The sequence below is a fragment of the Artibeus jamaicensis genome, unplaced genomic scaffold (genome assembly GCF_021234435.1).
Source record: "Artibeus jamaicensis isolate MK-2021 breed Jamaican fruit bat unplaced genomic scaffold, CSHL_Jam_final contig_3219, whole genome shotgun sequence".
NCBI classification, from domain to species: Eukaryota; Metazoa; Chordata; class Mammalia; order Chiroptera; family Phyllostomidae; genus Artibeus; species Artibeus jamaicensis.
The window spans coordinates 176,075-197,917 of record NW_026521761.1 but is presented as its reverse complement, the minus strand read 5'-3'; the positions used below and the strand labels follow the sequence as shown (position 1 = coordinate 197,917).

The 21,843-nt window shown below is 34.0% G+C and overlaps 1 protein-coding gene across 2 annotated transcripts in view; it reads right to left on the bottom strand.

Moving 5' to 3' along the window:
• Positions 1-15,943, bottom strand: part of MDFIC2 (MyoD family inhibitor domain containing 2) — a 170,049-nt gene extending 154,106 nt beyond the window's left edge. For both annotated transcript variants that reach the window (XM_037139833.2, XM_037139834.2), the window contains exon 1: positions 15,856-15,943. In XM_037139833.2, coding sequence (XP_036995728.2) covers positions 15,856-15,943 — 88 coding nt within the window. The remainder of the gene's footprint in view (positions 1-15,855) is intronic.
• Between the last annotated feature and the right edge of the window lie 5,900 nt (positions 15,944-21,843).

The window sequence follows — 21,843 nt, the reverse complement described above, 5'->3', positions numbered from 1 at the left end:
TTATAGTGGATTATCTTGTTGAAACTATATTCTCTTACAAATAGGAGACAATCAATAAATATATTGTTTGAAGGCCAGAGAGAAGGATGGAATCAAATATTATGTTCCATAACAGAGTTACATATAAAATCTATATATGTATTTTGCATATGTATTTTTAAACCATGGGGCTTTTTTCTATTTACTGTTTTTGAAAATTAAAATGGGTTCCTAATTAGCATTATTAATTTGTTTCCTATAATTCTCCAAAATTATAGGAACAACTTATTTCTGCTCATTATATCCAGAGAGAAAAAAATGAGACTATTTCCTTAGGTAAAACTGAGACAAAGAGTACATTTTGCTATTAGAGAACATGTTATAGAACTCAGACTTGGTCATTTCACCTGGAATTTGAAGGCCTGAGAGTTGCTTCCTAATTAATGGGCATTGACCTACAGAATTTAGAGATTTAACATTATACTGAATTTGAACACACCAGTGCATTACTGACTTATAAATACATCGTGTCTCCAATTTATATTACTTTTTGTTTGTCTTTAGTGCATTTTTCCTCTTTATTAAATAAATTAGCCACTTAAAATTTTTTCTTGGAAAAGTGAAGTTCCTTACTACCTATTAAGTATCTCTATCTTTTTATGGTAATGTTTTCCTCATTTTAAAATGAGGATATTCATTGTTTTTTATTTTAAATAAAAAGACTGATTAATAAATAATGAATATGTATTAAAAAGGTCTTTTAAGATATGTAAAAAATCTGAGTTAATATTTTTAAATGAATCCTATTGTTTTCAACTGACTCTTCAGAATAGTAGTTTTAGCCCAAATATGCTAAATTATTTAAAAACAAAGCAAACCAATAAGCTCTGTTTTAATCTTAAAAGAAATATGCATCTATCTAAGAAATTGGGTATATCCATATGGCTTGGTGTGTAAGATTTGATACTGAAAACAATTTATCCAAATTGGTTGTGTACATTTTACTATATTTTGAATATATCTTAAGAGCTTGCTTTTGTCTGAATCATATGGCAAACTGGATGTGTTGCTGTTACTTTGTTTCCCCAACTGAATTATAAGATCCTTGGTCATGTGAATCATGGTATATTATTTGTGTAAGTCTGTGCTTTATGAGAAATCCAAACATTTGTTGATTTGATTTACTTATTTTATATTATTTTGTAAAAAAAATGCTTTCTGTGTTATGAATGGTTTGCCATATCAAACTGAATTTTATATATTGGTCTAAGAAATTAGTTTTAAGACATGTGTACAGTGGAATATTTTCTTTTTTATTAGTTATAGTCTGTATATAATGTTTTGTGTACTTTTATTCTCCTGAAGAGTATCTTTATATATTTTTATATTTTTATATATATACTTCTTATATTTTTATGAAAACTACATTCAAAATGTTTTAGTACTCACATATATATTTTGGTAATTCTAGTAGAAATTTGATTATCTGTTTAAGACTGAATATTCTAAATATAGAACAGAAAATAAAATTGGTACATGAAAGGAAAGCAAAAATGTAAATTTTCCTCTCCTGTTGTTTATCGTTTGAGATTATTAAAGCACCTTCCTTACCTTCAGTAATATAGCAATTTCTTTTAGAATCTATGTTGGTATGGAAATTCAACTCAAGAAGAATATTTTCCTGACATCTTATTTAATACTACACATCCTCTGTAAGTTTTCCTATCTATTTTTTTCTTAAAGTTATACTCTGGCAAAACTACTGTCATTGCCCTTGATTTTTGTCTTTGTTGCACATTTACTTTTCCACAGGTTTGAATAATGGCTAAAATGGTTGAAATGATTTATGCCTGAAGAGCGATATCTTCATTTGCTCTGTTCACATTTCTTTTTTTAACTAATGGTCTGGTGAAAACCTAGTATAGATGCATTTTATTAGAGAGCATTCCCTCTAAATGCTGTTCCTAAGCTGAAAGAAATGGGCTATAATCATATAAAAATAAAGTATCTCTTTGTAGAATTTACAAGAAATGGTATGTTCTTATTCCTGATGCATAGAACGTAAAGGACTTTTTTTTCTCACTATAGGAGTGCTCTTTATACTAACATTGGTTAAGTGTATCACATCAACAATTATTTTGACTTATAGGAAAATGAGTGTCTACTGAATAACTCAATTAAAAAAAGGAAATCTCTTGACGTTTCCAGTTCTCTATAGTTTTCTTCTTCCTGTTGAGACAGGAGAGATTGGTTCTCAGTCTTTACAGATTGCTTCACTATAAGTTCATAAAATTTCATTAATAATGGTGATCTAAGACCATTCCTGATTTGATGTAGTGCCCTATCTTCATTGAAAGAGAGTATTTAAATCTGCTCCTTAACAACTTGTAGGGACTTTGTACTGATTAATTCATCTGGTCATAGTGTCAGGCTGACATGGCATCTTCTAGGACTTCAATTCCATTGGGATCAACATTAATTTATAAGAAATGAACTTACTATTTTATAGGCTTACTTGTCAGCTATAGGCTATGGCACTGAAATTTAATTTGTTGACCTATAGAACACAGAAAATCTTATATTTTACTGAATTTTTTAAACATAAAATAAGGTTATCAGAGAATCATAATGATTCTGACATTTGACCTTCAATAAAAGGGCAATACATTTAACCTAAGTACTCTCCTTCCAGAAATGTTCAGCACTCCATCAACAACACATGTCACATTCTTAAGAAATTATCCCTTAAAGGGAAAAGCACTGAAGACTGGGTCATGGGTATTGACTTTTAGAGTAGACATTATTTGCAGGCCACACAGCAGCTGTTCTCTCTGCATTCTGGTGTTAGAACCTTGAATATCCTCTGAAGAAGCATCTCCCATCCACTGTGAAGCCTTGTGGTACTATCAGTTAAGGTTCCCGGCCCTCTCTATTAAGCTTTCTTTTTTGAGGTTTGGAGTCTTGACTATAGTGGATGAGAGGACAGAAAAAATATGTGGAGCTAATTTGTTGTAGGATTGGTGACCCGAATATATTTGTTGTCTTACTATTTAGAGCTCCACAGCTAGATTAGTTTCTGTCCCTTCTATACCTGGATTTTTCTTCTTGACTTTCAGAAATGGATTAATATTTGAATTTATAGTCGGATTTTTAAAAAATCACTTCCACCAGTGTGAATGGGCATCATCCAATCTGCTACAGAATAAACAGAACAAAAGTTGGAAGAAGGACAAATTCGCTCCCTCCACTTGAGCTAAGACACACGTTTTCCTGCACTTAGACATTAACACTCCTGCTTATTTGTATGTCTTACAGCAAGATTTATGCCATTGGCTCACAGCTCTTGGGTCTTGAACTGAAACTAGACCACTTGCTTTCTTCAGCCTCCAGCTTGCACACAGCTTATTGTAGGACTTTGCAGCCTCCATAAATATCTGACCTAGTCACTCATAATAAACCTATAATCTATCTATTTATCTATCTATCTACTATCTAATTGATCTATCCTACCTATCAACCAATCTATCATCTATCCATCTATTGATTCTTTTCCTCAGAACCTAATACAAACTATTAAAGTTTTATATTAAAATACTTAAATTTTGATAGTAATGTTATCCATTGATATTCCTAACCTTCTGCTCTTTTGAGAATAAAATGTAGTGGAATATATTTTAGTACAATGTAAAATATAGAGTAAGTAGGCATTTCCAGGCTAAAGAGTTTATTAGAATCCAAAGTGCTGACCTAGGTCTGTAAAAGGTTCTTGGCTCTATTCCAGGGCAAATTCCCCACATCTTTGAATGCCAACCTTCATTTGAGTCAAGATGCTTCAGCCACTCTTGTTTTCATTCACTTTTTGAAATATGACATGTTTCCTGCCTCATTCCTTCTATTTGAAATTTTATTTCATTGCCTTTACTCTTTCAATCAACAAAGGCCCTCTCAATCTTCAAGACTAAGCAAAATCTCAAGCAGGTATTCCCTGTCAACAACTGATCTCATATGTCCTATTGCTTAGCTGATAATGTTCATTTGGGATGCCTCATAGACATCTCACACTTAACGTGACTCACCCAGATCTGATAATCTCCTCTCCAGTGTGTTTTTCTCCTTCTCTGGTCAGCATCACCATCATGCAGTGCCTCCTCCCTCCTTTCCTTCTTTCCCATTCAGTCATTCTGAATTCTGAGCCACGTTATCCTTGCACAAGCTCTTCTTCCTGTTGAAATGTTCTTCCGAGATTTTTGCACAGCTGGCTTCTTCTCATAATTTAAGTCTCAACACAAGTCTCTCCCTCCCCACATAAATCTCTATCACATCATCTTATTTCGAAGCACAGACAACCACTCCTGTAAAAGTATCTTGTTCTTATACTTGCTTTACTTACTTATATGATTTGCAAAGTCATGTTTTCCCACCTAATTTCTCTTTTCAACTATGTTTAAACACAAAGCAACATTCTATTTGGCTGTTACTTTTTCCTCACCTGTTTTAGTTATCAGTAACACATTTTCACAAGTTAAGGAAGACTAATGAAGTAAGAGCTAATTATCCTGTTTCCTGTGTATACACAATAACAGGAATCTCAAAATATGCTATTTGTGAAAATTAACTATTTAAAATAAGCATTACTGTAGCTTAATTTTTAAACTAGTCATAAAAAGGAGCCCTTCTAAAAATAAGAATTATCTGAGTGAAAGACTTAGTATGAATTAATATTTAGTCATTATAATAAACAAAGCACTTAAATACATGAGCTCCTTGAGGACATAAACTGGCATTTTCATTGACTGACATCTTTGTTTCTTTGTCTAACACATTGTTTGTCAGTTCAAGAGTAGTCCATTCAAATGGTTGCTGAGTTGAATAAAATACATATTTTGAAATTGCGTTAATGTTTATAATCTGAAATTATGTTTGATCAAATGAAGGACATTTTATTTATTTAGAATTTTTTAAAGTCCAATAAATTTATGAATGTCAATAGAAGATTCTTACTTTTTCTATCTTACTTGCAAACAAATAATAATAATAAATGAGATGTGATTCTTGTATTATAGATTGGAATTTTTGCATTTTATTAAGAAGAAAATTTTTGTAACATGACATCACATTTGGGAGCTCTAGACTATTTTCCAGTATCATGAAAAATCAGTTCATCATATTTATTAATTCTGATTAAATATTAAACTAGTATTCAAGAAGCGTTGATGACCCAACTTTGCTACATTAATACTAAATAAATTTAGGGGAATTTCCTCCAAAATGTATTTAAATAACAGTTTTGAAATCATCAAACACTGTACTCACCATATGACTGCTTATACTTAGTGAAAAATTACTGTACAATTCTCAACATCCAAGATGTTGAGATGTTTTTTTCTTTCTGGCATTTTGGAAGATGAGACAACACTTGTTCATTGCCCCATTCTTCTTCTTTTTTTTTTTTTAAAAAAGGAAAACACATCTCTTTTCTAAGTATGAATTTTCCAATTAAGGCCCACCAAATTCAGTAGTTATTGAACAGAGTCAACACCTGATGAGATGATTAAAAAACATTGATGGCACACTTGTAACATAGGGTTATTTAGCTTTACTCTCTGTGAATTATAACCATAAGAGAATGCTTCACTGAAACAAATACAGGTAATTATAGAACAAGTGGTTTAATTTCAGTGGTCTTATTGTCACATTTTTAAAAGTTAGACAATTGAATTGACTTTGCCTATATATATAAACATGTGCATACATGTGTATATATGTATGTGTGTGTGCATGTGCATGCCAATGAAGCAATTTTTATGGAAAACTGGTTTGGGGTAGTTGTAATAGGTTTTGTTCAGGTACATGAGCTTTTAGAACAGAAGTTACAAACTGGTAGCCTATGGACTGAAATAGTCATAGAACCTGGTTTTATTTGTTCCACATTGTGCTTTACTATTGTTGTTATTACTTAACCTTTAGAAATTAGATTTCACATGGAAATTCAGATCTTCAGCTTTTCCTGAAAAATTAGGAGGCACTGTAAGAAATTGTGTGCAGTTCAAACACTAGTGATACTACAATTTTAAACTGCAAATGGCAACAATTTAAAAGCTCCCATTCCCTGGCCCTGATATTTCTCTTCCGTATCAAATGGTGTAAGCCTTAAGTGCTGAAATGCTTACCCAGAATGTTCCCTGGCTAATGGGGTATTACATGCCATCTTATTCCACCTGTAATTTCTCTCCAATTTCTCTGTTATATCAATTTTTCCTTCATAAAGTTTTTCACATTTGGGCCTATTTTCCTCTATTCTTGGTTATGGTTTTTACCCAGGTCATTTTTTTCTCACTTCAGTGCCACTGGATGTGTCTCTGCCTTAGCTATCACACCACTCCTGCCCATCTTTCCTCTACCTTCCCCATGTCACTCTGCAAACTAGTTATAAACATATATATACACCCTAATCATGCCTTAATATATTAGTCTCTGCCCTCAGTCCTATAGTGACAATCCAGAACTATGTCCAAATACTTAACCTATAGTGTGATCTCAGTCTGTTTGTCCCTTTTACTCTGTGTGAAGCCATACACAAATAACTAGCCACTATGCCCATGTTCATAGCACCAAAGCAGGTATCTTTCTGTCTCTGTCTACTCCCAACATTTTCTCCTCCTCTTCACCTATGCAAACAGATGGTGATCACCTTAAAAACTGGATTTTCTAGACCACTTTGGTCAACAATTGCATGATATAACTCATCAGTTACCTGGTACATATTCAAAGTCATATTTTATTTCCCTGGTTGTCTTTAAACATTATTTTTCCAAGTATGATCCCTGGACTACTTACTTCTTACTTCAGGATTACTTATCCTATTCTTAAGAATTTATTTCTGGGATCCACCTATATCCTTTTGAGTTCCTTAAGTTGAGACCTAAGAATGTGATAGATCTAATCATGATAGAATTTAAAGGCATCATGAAAAACAGTGATACAGGATTGCCTGATGGTTTGTAAAATAAAATTCAATTAAGTTTCCAATGAGTGCATTTCAGATCTACAGGGTGCCTCTCAAACACTATACACCCTAATTGTTGATAATAGCTCTGGGTGTGGCTTTACACAGCTCTTTGAACCACTGCTGAGGCAATCAAGCCTGTGAGCCATTGGACAGAAAGTGGACAGTAATTAAAGCTTCATCTTTTAGGCAAAAGCAAGCCAATAAGTTAGTAAATTTCTGGAGTGCAGAACTGTGTTGCTTTTATTTTTTAATTGTTTTCTGCCCCCTTGTACCTTATCTCCAGTAACACCGTGGTTAATAAATATTTAATTGCATTGAGTAAATTGGCTGAGTGTTTGAAGAACATCAGTACTCAGGTTGGCAATGGTGGTGATAACTTATTGGTCATATGCTCACTGTGGGGTCAAGCACTGTGTTCAGTGTTTTACATAGATTACCCAGTAAGTGGTTTTGCTTCAACCCTAATACTAAAGCAGTGCTATGATAGCCTACATTTTAACAATAGGGATTATTTAGCTTGAGTTACAGAAGGAGGAAAGACACATTGTGATAAGAATAACAATTACTTTTGTCATTCAAGAAAAATTTTTTGAAGAAATTTAAACCATTAATTTCATTTTAGATTGGAGGCAAGATGGCAGAAGAGTGAATAGAAGCCACAACAACCTTCTCCCAGGACTATTCTGGAATTACAGCTAACTTGTGGAGAAATCACCCAGAACAAACAACTGAACAATAGTGAGAGAGAAGACTTATAACCCTGGACAGACAAGAAGAAATAGCTTCAGCATAAACTGTTTGGTAAGGGGTGTGGTGGAGATTCCAGAGGGCTGTCTGGGTGCCCGTAGGCAGCAGTGCTGGATGGGTAATTAAGCAGCTGGTTGGATTCCCCTGAGAAGGATGAGGTCTAAACTCTAAGCTGGGATCCCCTGCCTAGAACACTGCAGCCCTGAAAAGTACACAGAAAACAACTGGTGGCAAAAAGCAGCAGAAAGGCTCTCCACCAGAGATGGCTGCTGTTTAAAGGGCCAATGCACAAACTTTTATTTGTAGACATTTACCTGGGGCTCCAACACAGGGTGGTCAGGGTGAGCTAGAGACACCTGAGGAGAGACTGGGGACAGAAACTTTAGGGAAAGAGCTGAGAGAGTAGCCATAGGAATCCTGGTGCTGAGTCATTATCCCTATGACAGCAGCCATCCTGATCAGGCAAACCACTCTCCTTCAATCAGCAACAGCCTGATGAAAAACAACAGCCCTGCCCCCAGGAGAGGCTCTGCCCCACCCTAAGGGGCTTAAGTGTCACTGCTGAGTACAGAGTGACTAGATTAACAACTGAAGAAAACAACCATAGACAGCAGATCTCCACCACTATCAGAGCAGGCTGCCTAAGGTCAGATGGGGTCAACATCTGACATCACCAGAGAAGGATTCAGAAAGAAAAAACAGTGGTGAATTCTAGAGACTACCTAGACAAAATCCACTGTAGTCTTCTCTATGATTAGTGATATTTTCTATCCTCCATAGCTTTCTAACATTCATTTCTTACCCAGCAAGTCTGTGCCTATTAAGTCACTAGAATTTATACTATTCTTGTCTCTCCATTCTTGTAATGGTCTTAATCTCTGTGCACCCTTATTATACTGGTTCATCTGCTATTAGTAGGATTGTGGGGGAGGGGTATATTTTTGAGGATGTTGGTTTCTTCCCTGGGCTTTGTAGTTTTGTACTGGCAGCACCTGAGCAACAGCACACAAGATGTGGTGGGCAGAGTGATAGTCAACCAGCTGGAGGGAAAGATTCACCAAATAATGACCATATAACGATCAAAACACAATTACATCTAGAGAGACAACATAAATAGCATAAAGGCCATCCCAAGAGCATATAGTCCAGGAGATCAAGGAGATTGCGCCACTGAATCTCAAGGGCTCCTAACATAGAAGTTCACACCACAAACTTAGGAAGTCAAAACAAATCAAGTTAAGCAGCAGAGACAAACAAGAAGAGTCTCACAAACATTAGAAAGACAGAGAAACAAACACCAAACAAAAGGAAAAGAGGAACCCTCATAAATAATGCTAAATGAAAGAGAGGCAAGTCAATGATCAGATATTGAGTTCAAAACAATGGTTTTAAGGAAGCTCAGTGAGCTCACAGAAAATTACCAAAACTCCAGGGAAGCTACATGGAGATTACTGAGAATTATACCAGCATGAGAAAGAACATAGAAACTATCAAAAAAATTCAAGAGAAAATGAAGAATATAATTTCTGAATTGAAGAGCAAAGTAGAAGGAATAAAAATCAGGCTAGATGAAGCAGAATATCAAATCAGTGAGCCACATAACAAGGTAGAAAAAAACTCCCAGAAAGATCAAGAAATGAATAGACTCAGAAGAATGAAGAGGTGTTAAGGGAACTGAAGGACAACATGAAATGTAATAATATCCATATAATAGGGATACCAGAAGGAGAAGAAGAAAAACAAGGGTTGAAAAATCTGTTTGAAAGACTAATGATGGAAAACTTCCCCAATTTGATGAAAAAAAAAGTAACATGAAACTAGGAAGCACAGAAAGTCCCAATCAAGAGGAACCCAAAGAGGCCAGCTCCAAGACACATCATAATTAAAATGGCAAAATTCCAAGATAAAGATAGAATCTAAAAGGCAGCAAGGGAGAAACAGGAAGTAACATACAAGGGAGCTCTAATAAAGCTAGCAGCCGACTTCTCAATAAAAATTCTACAAGCCAGAAGGGAATGGCCAAAAATACTACAAGTAATGAAAAGCAAAGGCCCACAACTGAGACTACTTTATCAAGCAAGTCTCTCAATTATAATGGAATGAAAAGTAAGGACTTTACTAAACAAAAGAAAGCTCAAAGAATACACACCCACCAAACTGCACTGCAAGAGAAAATATAGTGACTTCTTTAAGAAAAGGAAAAAAGAAAGTGAGAAAATGAGAAACACATGTACAAAGGGAGTAAAATGGCAATGAATAAGTACCTATCAATAGTAACCATAAATATAAATGGATTAAATGCTCAATCAAAAGACATAGAGTAGCTAAATGGAAAACAAAATTTGACCCATCCTGACTGGTGTGGTTCAGTGGTTTAAGTGCCAGCCAGCAAACCAAAGCATCCTTGGTTCGATTTCCAGTCAGGTCACATGATTGGGTTGTGGGCCAGGTCCCCTCTATGGGTTGCACAAGACTCAATCACACATTGATGCTTCTTTCCTTCCCTTTCTCCCTCCTTTTCTCTCTGTCTAAAATAAACAAATAAACAAACAAGCCATGACCTACACATATGCTGCCTACAAGAGACACACCTCAGCAATAAAAAGGCCTACACATACTGAAAATGAAGGTTTGAAAAAATTTCAAGCAAATGGACAACAACAACAAAAAAGCCAAGGTAGCACTATCAGACAAAAGATATTGAAAAATAAGAGCCATAAAAAGAGACCAGAAGGGCACTTCATAATATTCAAGGGAATAATCCATCAAGAAGACATAAACATTATAAACATATGCATACAATATAACAGCACCCAAATATATAAGGAAAAATCTTGGAGGACTTCAAGAAAAAAATATAGACAGAAAGGCACATACTAGAGGATTTTAACACCCCACTTGAAAAATGGATAGACCTTCCAAACAAAACATCAAGGCTGCAAGGATATTGCAGCATTGAACAATGCTCTAGATCAAATGGACTTAACTGATATATGTAGAACCTTTCATCCCAAAGAAACAAACTACACATTCTTTCAAATGAACGAGGAACATTTTCAAAGATAGACTGACCACATTACACTATACAAAACAAGCCTCAACAAACCAAGAAAATTGAAAGCATATCAAGCATTTTCTCAAACCATAAGAGCCTGAAACTAGAAACCAACCTTAAAAAAAAACTCAAAAACACTCAAATTCAAGGAGATTGAATAGCATGCTATTAAACAATGAATGAGTTAAGAATAATATCAAAGAAGAAATAAAAAACAAATTTCTGGAAACAAATGAAAATGAACTCACAACAATCTAAAACTTGTGGGACACAGCAAAGGCAGTCCTGAAAGGGAAGTTAGTGATACAGGCCTACCTAGAAAAGATAGAAACATTTCCAACAAACAACCTAACCATGCATCTACAAGGACTGGAAGAACAACAACAAAGACAGCCCAGAGCAAATATAAGGAAGGAAATAACTGAGATCAGAGTAGAATGAAATGGCATTGAGGCTAAGAGAACAATTCTGAAGATGAATAATTCCAGGTGCTGGTTCATTCAAAAGATAATATCAACTAGCTTTTAAGCAGACTCATTTTTAAAAAAAAGGGAGAGAGGACCCAAATAACAAAATCAGAAATGAAAGAGGAGAGATTACAACAGATACCACAGAAATTCAAAGGATTCTAAGAACTTACTATGAAGAACTACATGCCAAAAAAATTTGAAAACTTATGTGAAATGGACAAATTTCTAGAAAAATATAGTCATCCAAAACTGAATGAAGAAGAAGCAGAAAGCCTGAACAGACTGATAACAGCTGATGAAACTGAAGCAGTAATAAAGAAACTCTGGGCACACAAAAACCCTGGACTGGATGGTTCAACAGGAGAATTTTACAAAATGTTTAAGGAAGAGCTGACACCTATCTTTCACAAAGTATCCCAAAAAAATCCAACAAAAGGCATGACTCCTAAGCTCTTTTTATGAAGCAAGCATCATCTTAATCCTCAAACCAGATACACAACAAAGAAAAGCTACAGACCATTATCGCTGATGAACATGGACTCTGAAATCCTGAACCAAATATTGGCCAACCACATCCTGCAACATGTTAAAAAGTTCATTCACCATGATCAAGTACAATTCATCCCTGGGATACAAGGATGGTACAATATTTGCAAAGCAATAAATGTAATACATCACATGAACAAAAGAAAAGACAAAAATCCTTCATCAAATCAATAGATTTGGAAAAAGCATTTGATGAGATACAGAACCCATTTATGATAAAAAACACTCAGCAAAGTGGGAGTAGAAGGAACATACCTAAACATAATAAAGCCTGTAAATGAGAAAGCCACAGCCAACATCATATTCAGTAGGCAAAAACCTAAAGCTTTCTCACTAAGATCAGGAATAACACAAGGATGTTCGCTTTCACCACTTCTATTAAACATAGTGTGGAAGTCATGGACATAGAAACCAGATAAGAAAATGAAATAAAAGGCATCCAAATTGGAAAGGAGGAAGCAAAACTGTCATTATTTGCAGATGACATGATAGTGTACATAGAAAATACTGTAAACTCCACCAAAAAACTACTCAACCTAATAAGTGAATTTGGCAAAACGGTAGGACACACAGTCACTATTCAAAAATTGAAGGCATTTTTAAATACCAACAATGAACTATCAGAAACAGAAATCAGAAAATAAAATCCTATTTGCTATAGCAACAAGAAAAATAAAGTTGCTAGGAATAAACCTAATCGAGGGGGTAAAATATCTGCACTCAGAAATTACACAACACCGAATAAAGAAATGAAGGAAGATTCAAATAAATGAAAGCATGTACCATGTTCATAGATTGAAAAAATTGACATGACCGAAATGTATATACTACCCAAAGCAATTAATATATTCAACAAAATTCCTATTAAAATACCAATGACATATTTCACAGATATAGAACAAACATTTCAAAAATATATATAAAATTACAAAAAAACATTTTGCCAGAGAAGAACAATGTAGAAGGGATCGCAATGCCTGATATTAAACTGTATTACAAAGCCACAGTAATCAAAACATTCTTGTGTTGGCATAAGAACAGATACAATGTAACAGAATGGAGAGTCCAGAAATAAATTCAGGACTCTATGGTCAATTAATATTTGACAAAGTGGGCAGGAACATAGGTAGAGTAAAAATAGCTTTTTCAACAAATGGTTTTGGGAGACCTAGATAGCTATATGCAAAAAAAAATGAAACTTGACCACCAAGTTACAGCATACACAGAAATAAACTCAAGATGGATAAAAGACTTAAGGATAAGTCACAACTTCATCAAAATCCTAGAGGAGAACATAGACAGGAAAATCTCCGATATTTCACAGAGCAATATTTTTACTGATATATCTCCTAAACCAAGGGACATAAAGGTAAGAATAAACAAATAGGACTTCACCAAAATATAACGCTTCTGTAGGCTAAAGAAAACATCAGCAAAATGAAAGAGGAACTAGCCATAGGGGAAAATATATTTCCCAATGATACCCCAGACAAAGGTTTGATCTCTAAAATATATTAAGAACCCACATGATTCCACTCCATGAAGACAAAAAATCCAATTTAAAAAATGGGCAAAGGACCTGAACAGATACTTCTCTAAGGAGGACACACAGAGGGCCCAGAGGCATATGAAAATATGCTCAGTGTCACTGGCCATCAGAGAGATACAAATTAAAACAACAATGAGATACCAGTTCACACCGGTCAGAATGGCTACTGTAAAGAAATTAAGAAACAACTAGTGCTGGTGAGGTTGTGGGGAAAAGGGAACCCTAGTGCACTGTTGGTAGAAATTCAGACTGGTGTAGCCATTGTGGAAAACAGTATGGAATTTCCTCAGAAAACTAAAAATGGAACTGCCTTTTGACCCAGCCATTCCATTGCTTGGTGTATACCCTAAGAATCCTGAAATACAAGTTCAAAAGTTCTATGCACCCCAATGTTCACAGCAGCAGTTACTATAGCCAAGTGCTGGAAGCAATGAAAGTGCCCATTAGTAAATAAGTGGATCAATATACTGTGGTACATTTGCACAATGGAATACTATGCAACAGAAAGAAAGAAGGAGCTCCTATCCTTTGAGTCAGCTTGGATATATTTGGATAGCATTATGCTGAGTGAAAATAGCCAGGCGGTAAATGGCAAATACCATATGATCTCACCTATAAGTTGTGCCTTATCAACAAAATAAACAAGCATGCAAAATATAACTAGAGACGTTGAAATTAAGAACTAACTGACAGTAACCAGACAGGAGGTGGGAGGGGATAATAGAAGGTAAAGGGAAGGTAAAGGTAAAATACTGATTAATAACCATTGAGGAAGTCACTGTAATCATGTTGTTTAAGCTTGATTTAAACTGGCTCAATTTCCTTTTATGAAATATTGTAAACATAATTTGAGTGTAGCTTAAACAAAGTATCTAAATAGGATAAAGCACGTTACTTGGGAAATTTGATTTTATAGACTACAAGAATTTAATGCCTAAACTGTACTTAATGGACACAAATTTTTGAAAAAGAAAATACTTCAGTAAACAATTGACTGGTCTATTAATTTCATCATTGTTTCTATATAAGAATGGAGTAATTATAGCAAAAACAAATAATATAAACTTCACTATAACTAGTAGTGAAGATCACATTTGTCTTCATGGATTTGGGTTCACAAGAAATACAGAGGGAAATTTTTGACCTAGGTGTAATTTTACTTCCACAGTGTTTTTAAAATTCTTCTATTTAAAGAAGGTAGAGAATTCTCTTTCCCCATGGCTTTCTGGAAAAAAAAGGTTCTGAGAAAACTTTAGGTCTACATCAAATTTTATCCTGAAATAGAATCTCTAGTAGAGATGAACTCCAACTCTTAATTTTGATTACTGAAGAACGGGGTAGAGGGAATATTGTAATAAAGGTCAGGACAGGACAGGATTAAGGAGGAAAGATGTATGCAGGTGGAGGTGCTGACTTAAACACTCGAAAAACTTCTGAGCACAGATCATGCCCTGACAAGTACTGCAAACATCTTTTCTTTGAAATATTGTATAAGGTGGTGGTTAAATTCATGTGCCATGGAATCATGCACTCCAGGATCAAATTGCAGCTCTATCACAACTCCTAATCTTATAATTTTAGGCCATTTACTTAAACCATTTGTGACTCTGCTTTCTCATCTGAAAATTAGGAATAATTAGTACTGCATAGGGTTATTAATGATGATTCAGCATAATCATCAATGCACATTGTCAACGTGGTTGATGCTATTATTATTTTGGTGTTATAGAACTTACTTGACATATATATTAAAGTCTCGCATAAATTAATAAAATAATTTTGAGAAATGGCAACTACTTAAGAGCTGTTTCTTTACCATTGAATAAATTCATGAAATAGTATAAAAGACACACCTATTCTGATAAAATATCAAGTCTGTTTAAGAAACATTAAGATGTTTATAAAATTAAAAGATTATAAAACCAAACCTTCTAGTAAATAATTATGAGCCTATACATATTTTCAAAAGTGCAAAAATTTGTACTCAACATAGGAGGACATATTGATTTGTGTGTATATTTCAAGCAACCATCTCACGCACGCTCTGCCTGTGGCTGACAGCATCCTCTCCTGGGAAGGTGGCTTCTCTAATTGCAGTGAATGGTGATTCTATTTGTAGACATTCCTTCCTACAGCATGCCTTCCTTTCTGTGATTATTATTTAAAAAATACTTGTCCTCAAATTATTTAGTCTCCTTGACTAAAGAGAGAATTCTACAGCACAACAAGAACCACACAGATAATGTATATCTGAATTGAAAATGTATATTCTCTCACCAGCAAAATAATCTGTATTTACTGCCACATAGGGAATACAAAAAGCATTTTAATACTGCACATCCTCGAACTACCAGTTAGTCCAAGAGAACAAAAAGAAAAAATCAGAAGTACTAATATAATTTAATTGCCAGGGCATTTTTCCACCTCCCACACTTTCTCTTGCTTATAAACAAAATCACTATTTTCATACTGATAGAAAGTTGAAAGCAAGAGGACTTACCTTCTTTCAACCAAGAAACGTTATTTTTATCATTTTCAAAATTCTCAGCTGTTCTTACTTTTATCTTTTCCAGCTCAGTTTCTGACATCTAAGTGAAAACAAAATTTGTGATATAAAAAATTCATTAAGAGCCCAAATTTATGACATTGAGCTTTATATTTAGAGACTACTGCTATATTATAGGAAAATGTTTTCTCTATAGTTCTGTAGTTCACTATCTAATGTTATCTTACATTTTATCCATTTGTAGTATTTTAAAATATTAACATTGAAAACTAAACTTTATATAGTATTTCATTTTCCAGTAGTAAAAATTGCTATAAGATTTTATAATTTATAATATAAAAGACTAACAGATCCACTAGCCACAGATTTGTAAAAAACATCAGTTTCTGTTTTAATGTTTTTAAATAGTCTATAGAAAAGCATGTTGCAAACTGATATACAAAGGTATAAATAATAATAAAACATAAAAGGACCTTTTCAGCAGTTTATTGTGGTGAATGAGAACCTTATGGTCTGAGACAGGCCTGGTTGAGCTCCCTGAAGTTGAGGAGATCTATTATGCACCTTTACTCACTGCACTTGACTTTCATTGCCTCTCTAATGAGCAAAGGGTGCTGCACTTGAACCAGCACCTCATTGTACTTACCTGTGTGTTACAATAGCAGAAGGCCCAGATGGGACTGGTGAGCAGTGTGCGATGTGCTGGACAGCCTTCCTGGTAGCCTCTCGATGTCCAGCATTCCTCTCCCTGCCAGAAATAAGCAAAGAAGCAAATGCACTCCCTGCCTGGGTGGTGCTACATCTGTAATGCTGCCAAAAGCATCCAACTTGTGGCTGAGAGGTTTTTTTTTTTTTTTTTTTAAGGTAATATAAAGCCTGTGGTTCAAAACAATGAAAACCTTCTCCAGGCTCGCACTTATTTAAAATGACACTCCACAAAATTGGGTAAAAATAATGAACCTTTTTCAAATTGACAGAGTTTCTTCAGCCCTCTTTCTTCTACACCTGCCACTCATCACTTAGGGTTAGTATTAAAAGATGATGGAAAATATATTGAAATTTATACCTAGACTACTTGGGTTAAAAGAAAAAGAAGAGACCTCTGAAGCTATATTCTCTAGAAGTTCATCCTGTAGCTAACATTTTGAAAAACAAGTTTTTCTAATAGTTTATAGTAAACAAGAAAAAGATAAGAGTCTTCAGATGTTCCAAAAAGTATTTAAAATAACATTTCAAAGGGGATTTGTCATTATATTTTCAGTCAGTACTATACTGTGTTCAACAGAAGGTTAACAAGCAAAAGCATGACCCAATCAATGGATATGCATAATAATAAATAGTCCAACATCTCTAAATGTTGTCATATTTTTCATCATAGAATATAATCTTATGTTTTGGCCCAAAATAGTTTGCCTTTTCTGATGTATTCACCTAGACAACTGCCTGTACTCTGATTACCTTGTACCCATTTCACCTTATTTCCCAACATCATTTTTTGTACTTTGCTCCCAGTTTCACTGTTTTTAAAAACTACCTTGATCAACCAATTTTCATACAAGATAAGTTTCAGTTTCTCCCATTACCAATAAGATAAATTTAAGATTCCTTAGACAGCTAGGAAAACATTGAATGGTTAGATTCTTTAACATGATTTTTAAACTGTGGCCAAAAGTCTTAAGATTTCTCTGAGGTGCTTAACATTTTACTCCACCCTAATTGTAATGTTGCTCTTCCTTGAATTTACCTGCTTCCATTACTAACACTCCAGAAATGTTTTCTCAAAATCTCATCTCTGCCCCCACTGTGAAGCCTTATGGATTACTCTCATCTGGAAATGATCATTACCTTCTCTAATCCCACTTGGGACTCCTGGTGTAACCCTCTCCATTTGGTTCTTATAGGAACCTTTCCTACATTCTGGACAAGACTCTAAACCACCCCCTCAGGGCTCAACCTCTATATCCACATGCATTTTGTGCATTTTGCTCAGTGTGACATGATCACAAACAGATCATTAATGGTTAGATAAACAAAATCAGGATATCAAAAAGCTAGGGTGTTCTTTGTCTCAAAGTGCGGTCAGCAGGGGTCTATCAGGCAGATTATCTCACCAGTGCTGACCATATCATTTCAGATTAACTGATTTATAGTCCATTCCTGGGAGAGGTTAAACTGTAATTAACTTAAGTTTTAAGTCTTGATTTGGTGATGGAGCTTAGCACAAGTGGCTCCACGTTGGGTCTATTTCGTGTGTGTAATTATCTGAATTTTCTATATGGAATTTTCTTTCATTTTGAAGAGCACCATTTTTTTGAATTTAGACAATTTATTCTTAATTCTATTCCTGTTTTCATTTTGCAATCATTCTCTAAGAGAGCCGTACATGTTAATAAGCATCATTCAATTTTTTCACCTGCTTCATCAATAAAGATGACAAGAATAGGCACCAAGTACCTTTTCATGAATCAATTGTATATCATTAGTGCCTTTATTGGACATTGCATTAAGTGTACTCTATATGAGTGCCAACCTTTAATCCATTTATCCAACCACCTAGAGATGTACTTTGGCCAAAATTTTTTTTAGCTGGGTGATGGATTCTGATTTAGACCGAGATTTTAGTCTTTTAGGATTCGGGATGGATGAGATAAACTATAGCTGATGAGAGGAAGTAAAGAGATACCAAGTCTGGCGAAGCCCAGGCAGAATAGACTGAGACAATCAATGGTCTAAAATAAAGCTCAAAATTTATGGTCCAGCCTCAGAAGTCAGGCTAGTCTGATTAGAACCCAAGGAGAATAAATACATTTTTAAAAACACTTTCCTGTCTAAATTATGTTCATTGTATATAAATTATGAAGACCCAGGGATATGGTCTCAAGACTCAAGTTTTCTTCATAAATTCTGTTTTTGTTTTCTATGTGAAGATAGTTTGAATATACTCTTATTTTATAACCCCATTCCTTTACTTCGACTCATACATCAGTATATCTAGTTCCTAATAAAAATGTGATCCAGAGATAAAACCTCTAAAGTCGAATTATTCAGGGAAAGGCAATCTTTGCCAAGACAAGAGCTGACAAGATCATCATATGTTTCATGTTCTCATTTCTATTAAAATAAAATCAACTTGTTTAAGCTAGAGATTTTTTAAGAAACAAATAATTATGTGTTATAATATTAGTCCTTTTATTATCTTCAAAATCACTGCATTGTCACTTGCCATTAATTATAAAATAATGAAATTACATGTATAATATGTAAGATGATATTAATCACTGTGTAAAGAAGTCACCAACTCAGATTATTAGATTTGAGGACTATAATTTGTACAATCGAGCTATCTGAAGAATTAGTGAATTGGATCCAAATGGACATGGTATGAGAAATGGAATACCACTCCTATGAAAGTATATATTCTGATGCAGAATGAAATCACTATATTATATAGTATAGTTAATTAATTACTCTAATTATTTTTTTCTAATGACCAATATATGCCTTCACATATTTTACATTTAAAAGTTGTTTGGGGGATTTCATGGTTTTGGTACAAAAATATACATAGAGTAAATAAACATTGACCTAAAGTGCTAGAGGCAAAATTAAATAAAAGAAAAATAAAATTTTGAATTTGCAACCCAAGCTTCCCCAGAAGAAGGTTACAGCTAATCCCACAAGGCATGCAGCATGTTATTACAGCATAACTTTTGTAAAATTATTATACTTTGCATGAATTAGAACAATATTTATAACTAGTTAAATTGACCCAACCCCAACAAAATATAAACCAAGCCTGAAAGGATCCTAAGAATATATAAAAAATTTAACTGTTAGAAAAAAATTAACACCCTTTGAAAAATGCAACATAATTCACCTGTCTACAATACATTATCCAAAATGTCCAGTACACAATAAAAAATTATTAAATATTTGGAGAATCAATAAAATGTAACCCAACCAAGAAAGTTAGCAGTCAGTAGGAGATCCAGATGTTGGAGATGTTGGATAATGACTTTAAACTAGCTATAACAAATATGATCAAGAAACTAAAGGAAAAGATGGTGATATTGAATAATAAATGATGGGTGGATATTATCTGCAAACAAGTAGGAACTATTAGAAACAACCAAATGTAATGTAACATAAAAATGTGGAGCTGAAAGTAATCTAAAATAAAAAATAATCAGAGCCTCTGTAACTTGTGTGAAAAATTTAAGTGAATTAACATGTACAATTGGAATGCTACAGGGAGAGAAGAGATAGAAGGAGGATGGAAAAATATCTGAAGAAATAATGGGCCTAAATGGTCCAAATTTAGTGAAAAATATCAATTGCAGATTTATAATCCCTCAAAACCCAAGTGGAAAAAAAATACAAAGAAAACTACATCTATACACATTATAGTTAAGTTCCTAAAATACCAAAGAGAAAAAATCAAAGTGACTAGAAAAATGGAAATGAATACAATAAATAGAGGGGGGAAATTATAGGAATGATGACAAAATTAAAAAGGAAGGGGAAAGGAAGGAAGGAAAGAAGGAACAAAGCAATCAAGGGAAGAAAATGGCAATCAAGAATTCTATATTCAGTATACTGGTAAATATCCTTTACAAATGAGAGTGAAATAAAGACAGTTTTAGGTAAACAAAAGCTGGAAGAGTTTGTAATCAGCAAGCCTGAACTTCAAGAGATGATAAAAGAATTTCTTTTGGGTGAAAAATAATGAAATCAAATGAAACTTCAGGTCTACCAGAAAGAACTGAGGAGAACCCAAAGTGGCAACTATGGGGGCAAACATTAAAAAAATTCTTTTTTTCTCCCAATTACTTTAAAATACAACTGATGTTTAAACACACACATATATACCCATAGTGCCTGATAGATTTTAACATTTGTACATGTACAATATTTAAGAATAATAGTTCAAAGAAGAGAATGTATAAATAGAATTATACAGTTATAAAGTTATTATATTTTGTATAAAGTATAGCAAAATTTATACCTAGTTAAGAATGCATACTATAACCCTGAGGAACCAAAAATCTCTGTAATGAACATACTAATAAGTGTCATTCACCTGTTTATTCTTATACCTTTGTTCAAAGCCAGTCAACATCTACATCAGTAAAAGCAGCTTTATAAGGTGTAAAAATAATTTGGTCAAGGTCAACAGCTTTTTCTTACATGAAAATGTTATAAAAATTAATTCATTTTATATTATTCAGTATTTCTTAAAACTAAACTTTGATGAGTTCTAACATCTAATAAATCCTTTAATTTGTATGCTGTAGTTCATGCTAATGAATCTGATTATTATGTCCAAAGCATATTCTTTCATAGTTCTCATGTACATGCCCAGGGTGCTCAGTGAGAAATCTCCATTCTGATTGGGCCAGAGTGTCTTCTAGAGCTATATGAACTATGGTACCTATAGTCAGTGCTCACAGAAGTTACTTTCTACAAGATATTTCAAGTCTCATTCTATGTATATATGATTGAATCCAGGCTTCATTCCAGAATACTTGTGGTGAACTCTGTCTTTTTCCATTTTGTGTAGCAACCTTCTTCTCCAGAATCCTGCACTGAAAGCTGTAGCAACTTTCTAACAGCCCAAACACCTGTCTCTGCCTCTTTTGCTCAACAAGCCTACTACTCTACTTGTGTTCCATCTACTTGAACAATGGTAGAAAAAGTGTTGACTTTGGTACTCTACTTCCATCTCAATACTTGAAGCAAATGTGCAGCTCATCATTTGCATTTACCTGCTCTCAAGAATAACAGTACTGTCCTGACTATTGTACAATGCTTAAAAATGACTTCCTCATTAATTTTGCTATATTTTACAACTATGTATTAAGATATAGAATTCCAGTACCATTTCCTCCTTTGTGATCGAAAGTAGAAAGAATTTAAAAATTTTCTTTACCCCTATTCCTTTACTCAATCAGGCATCAGAGATAGCATTCTTCCAAAATCCCC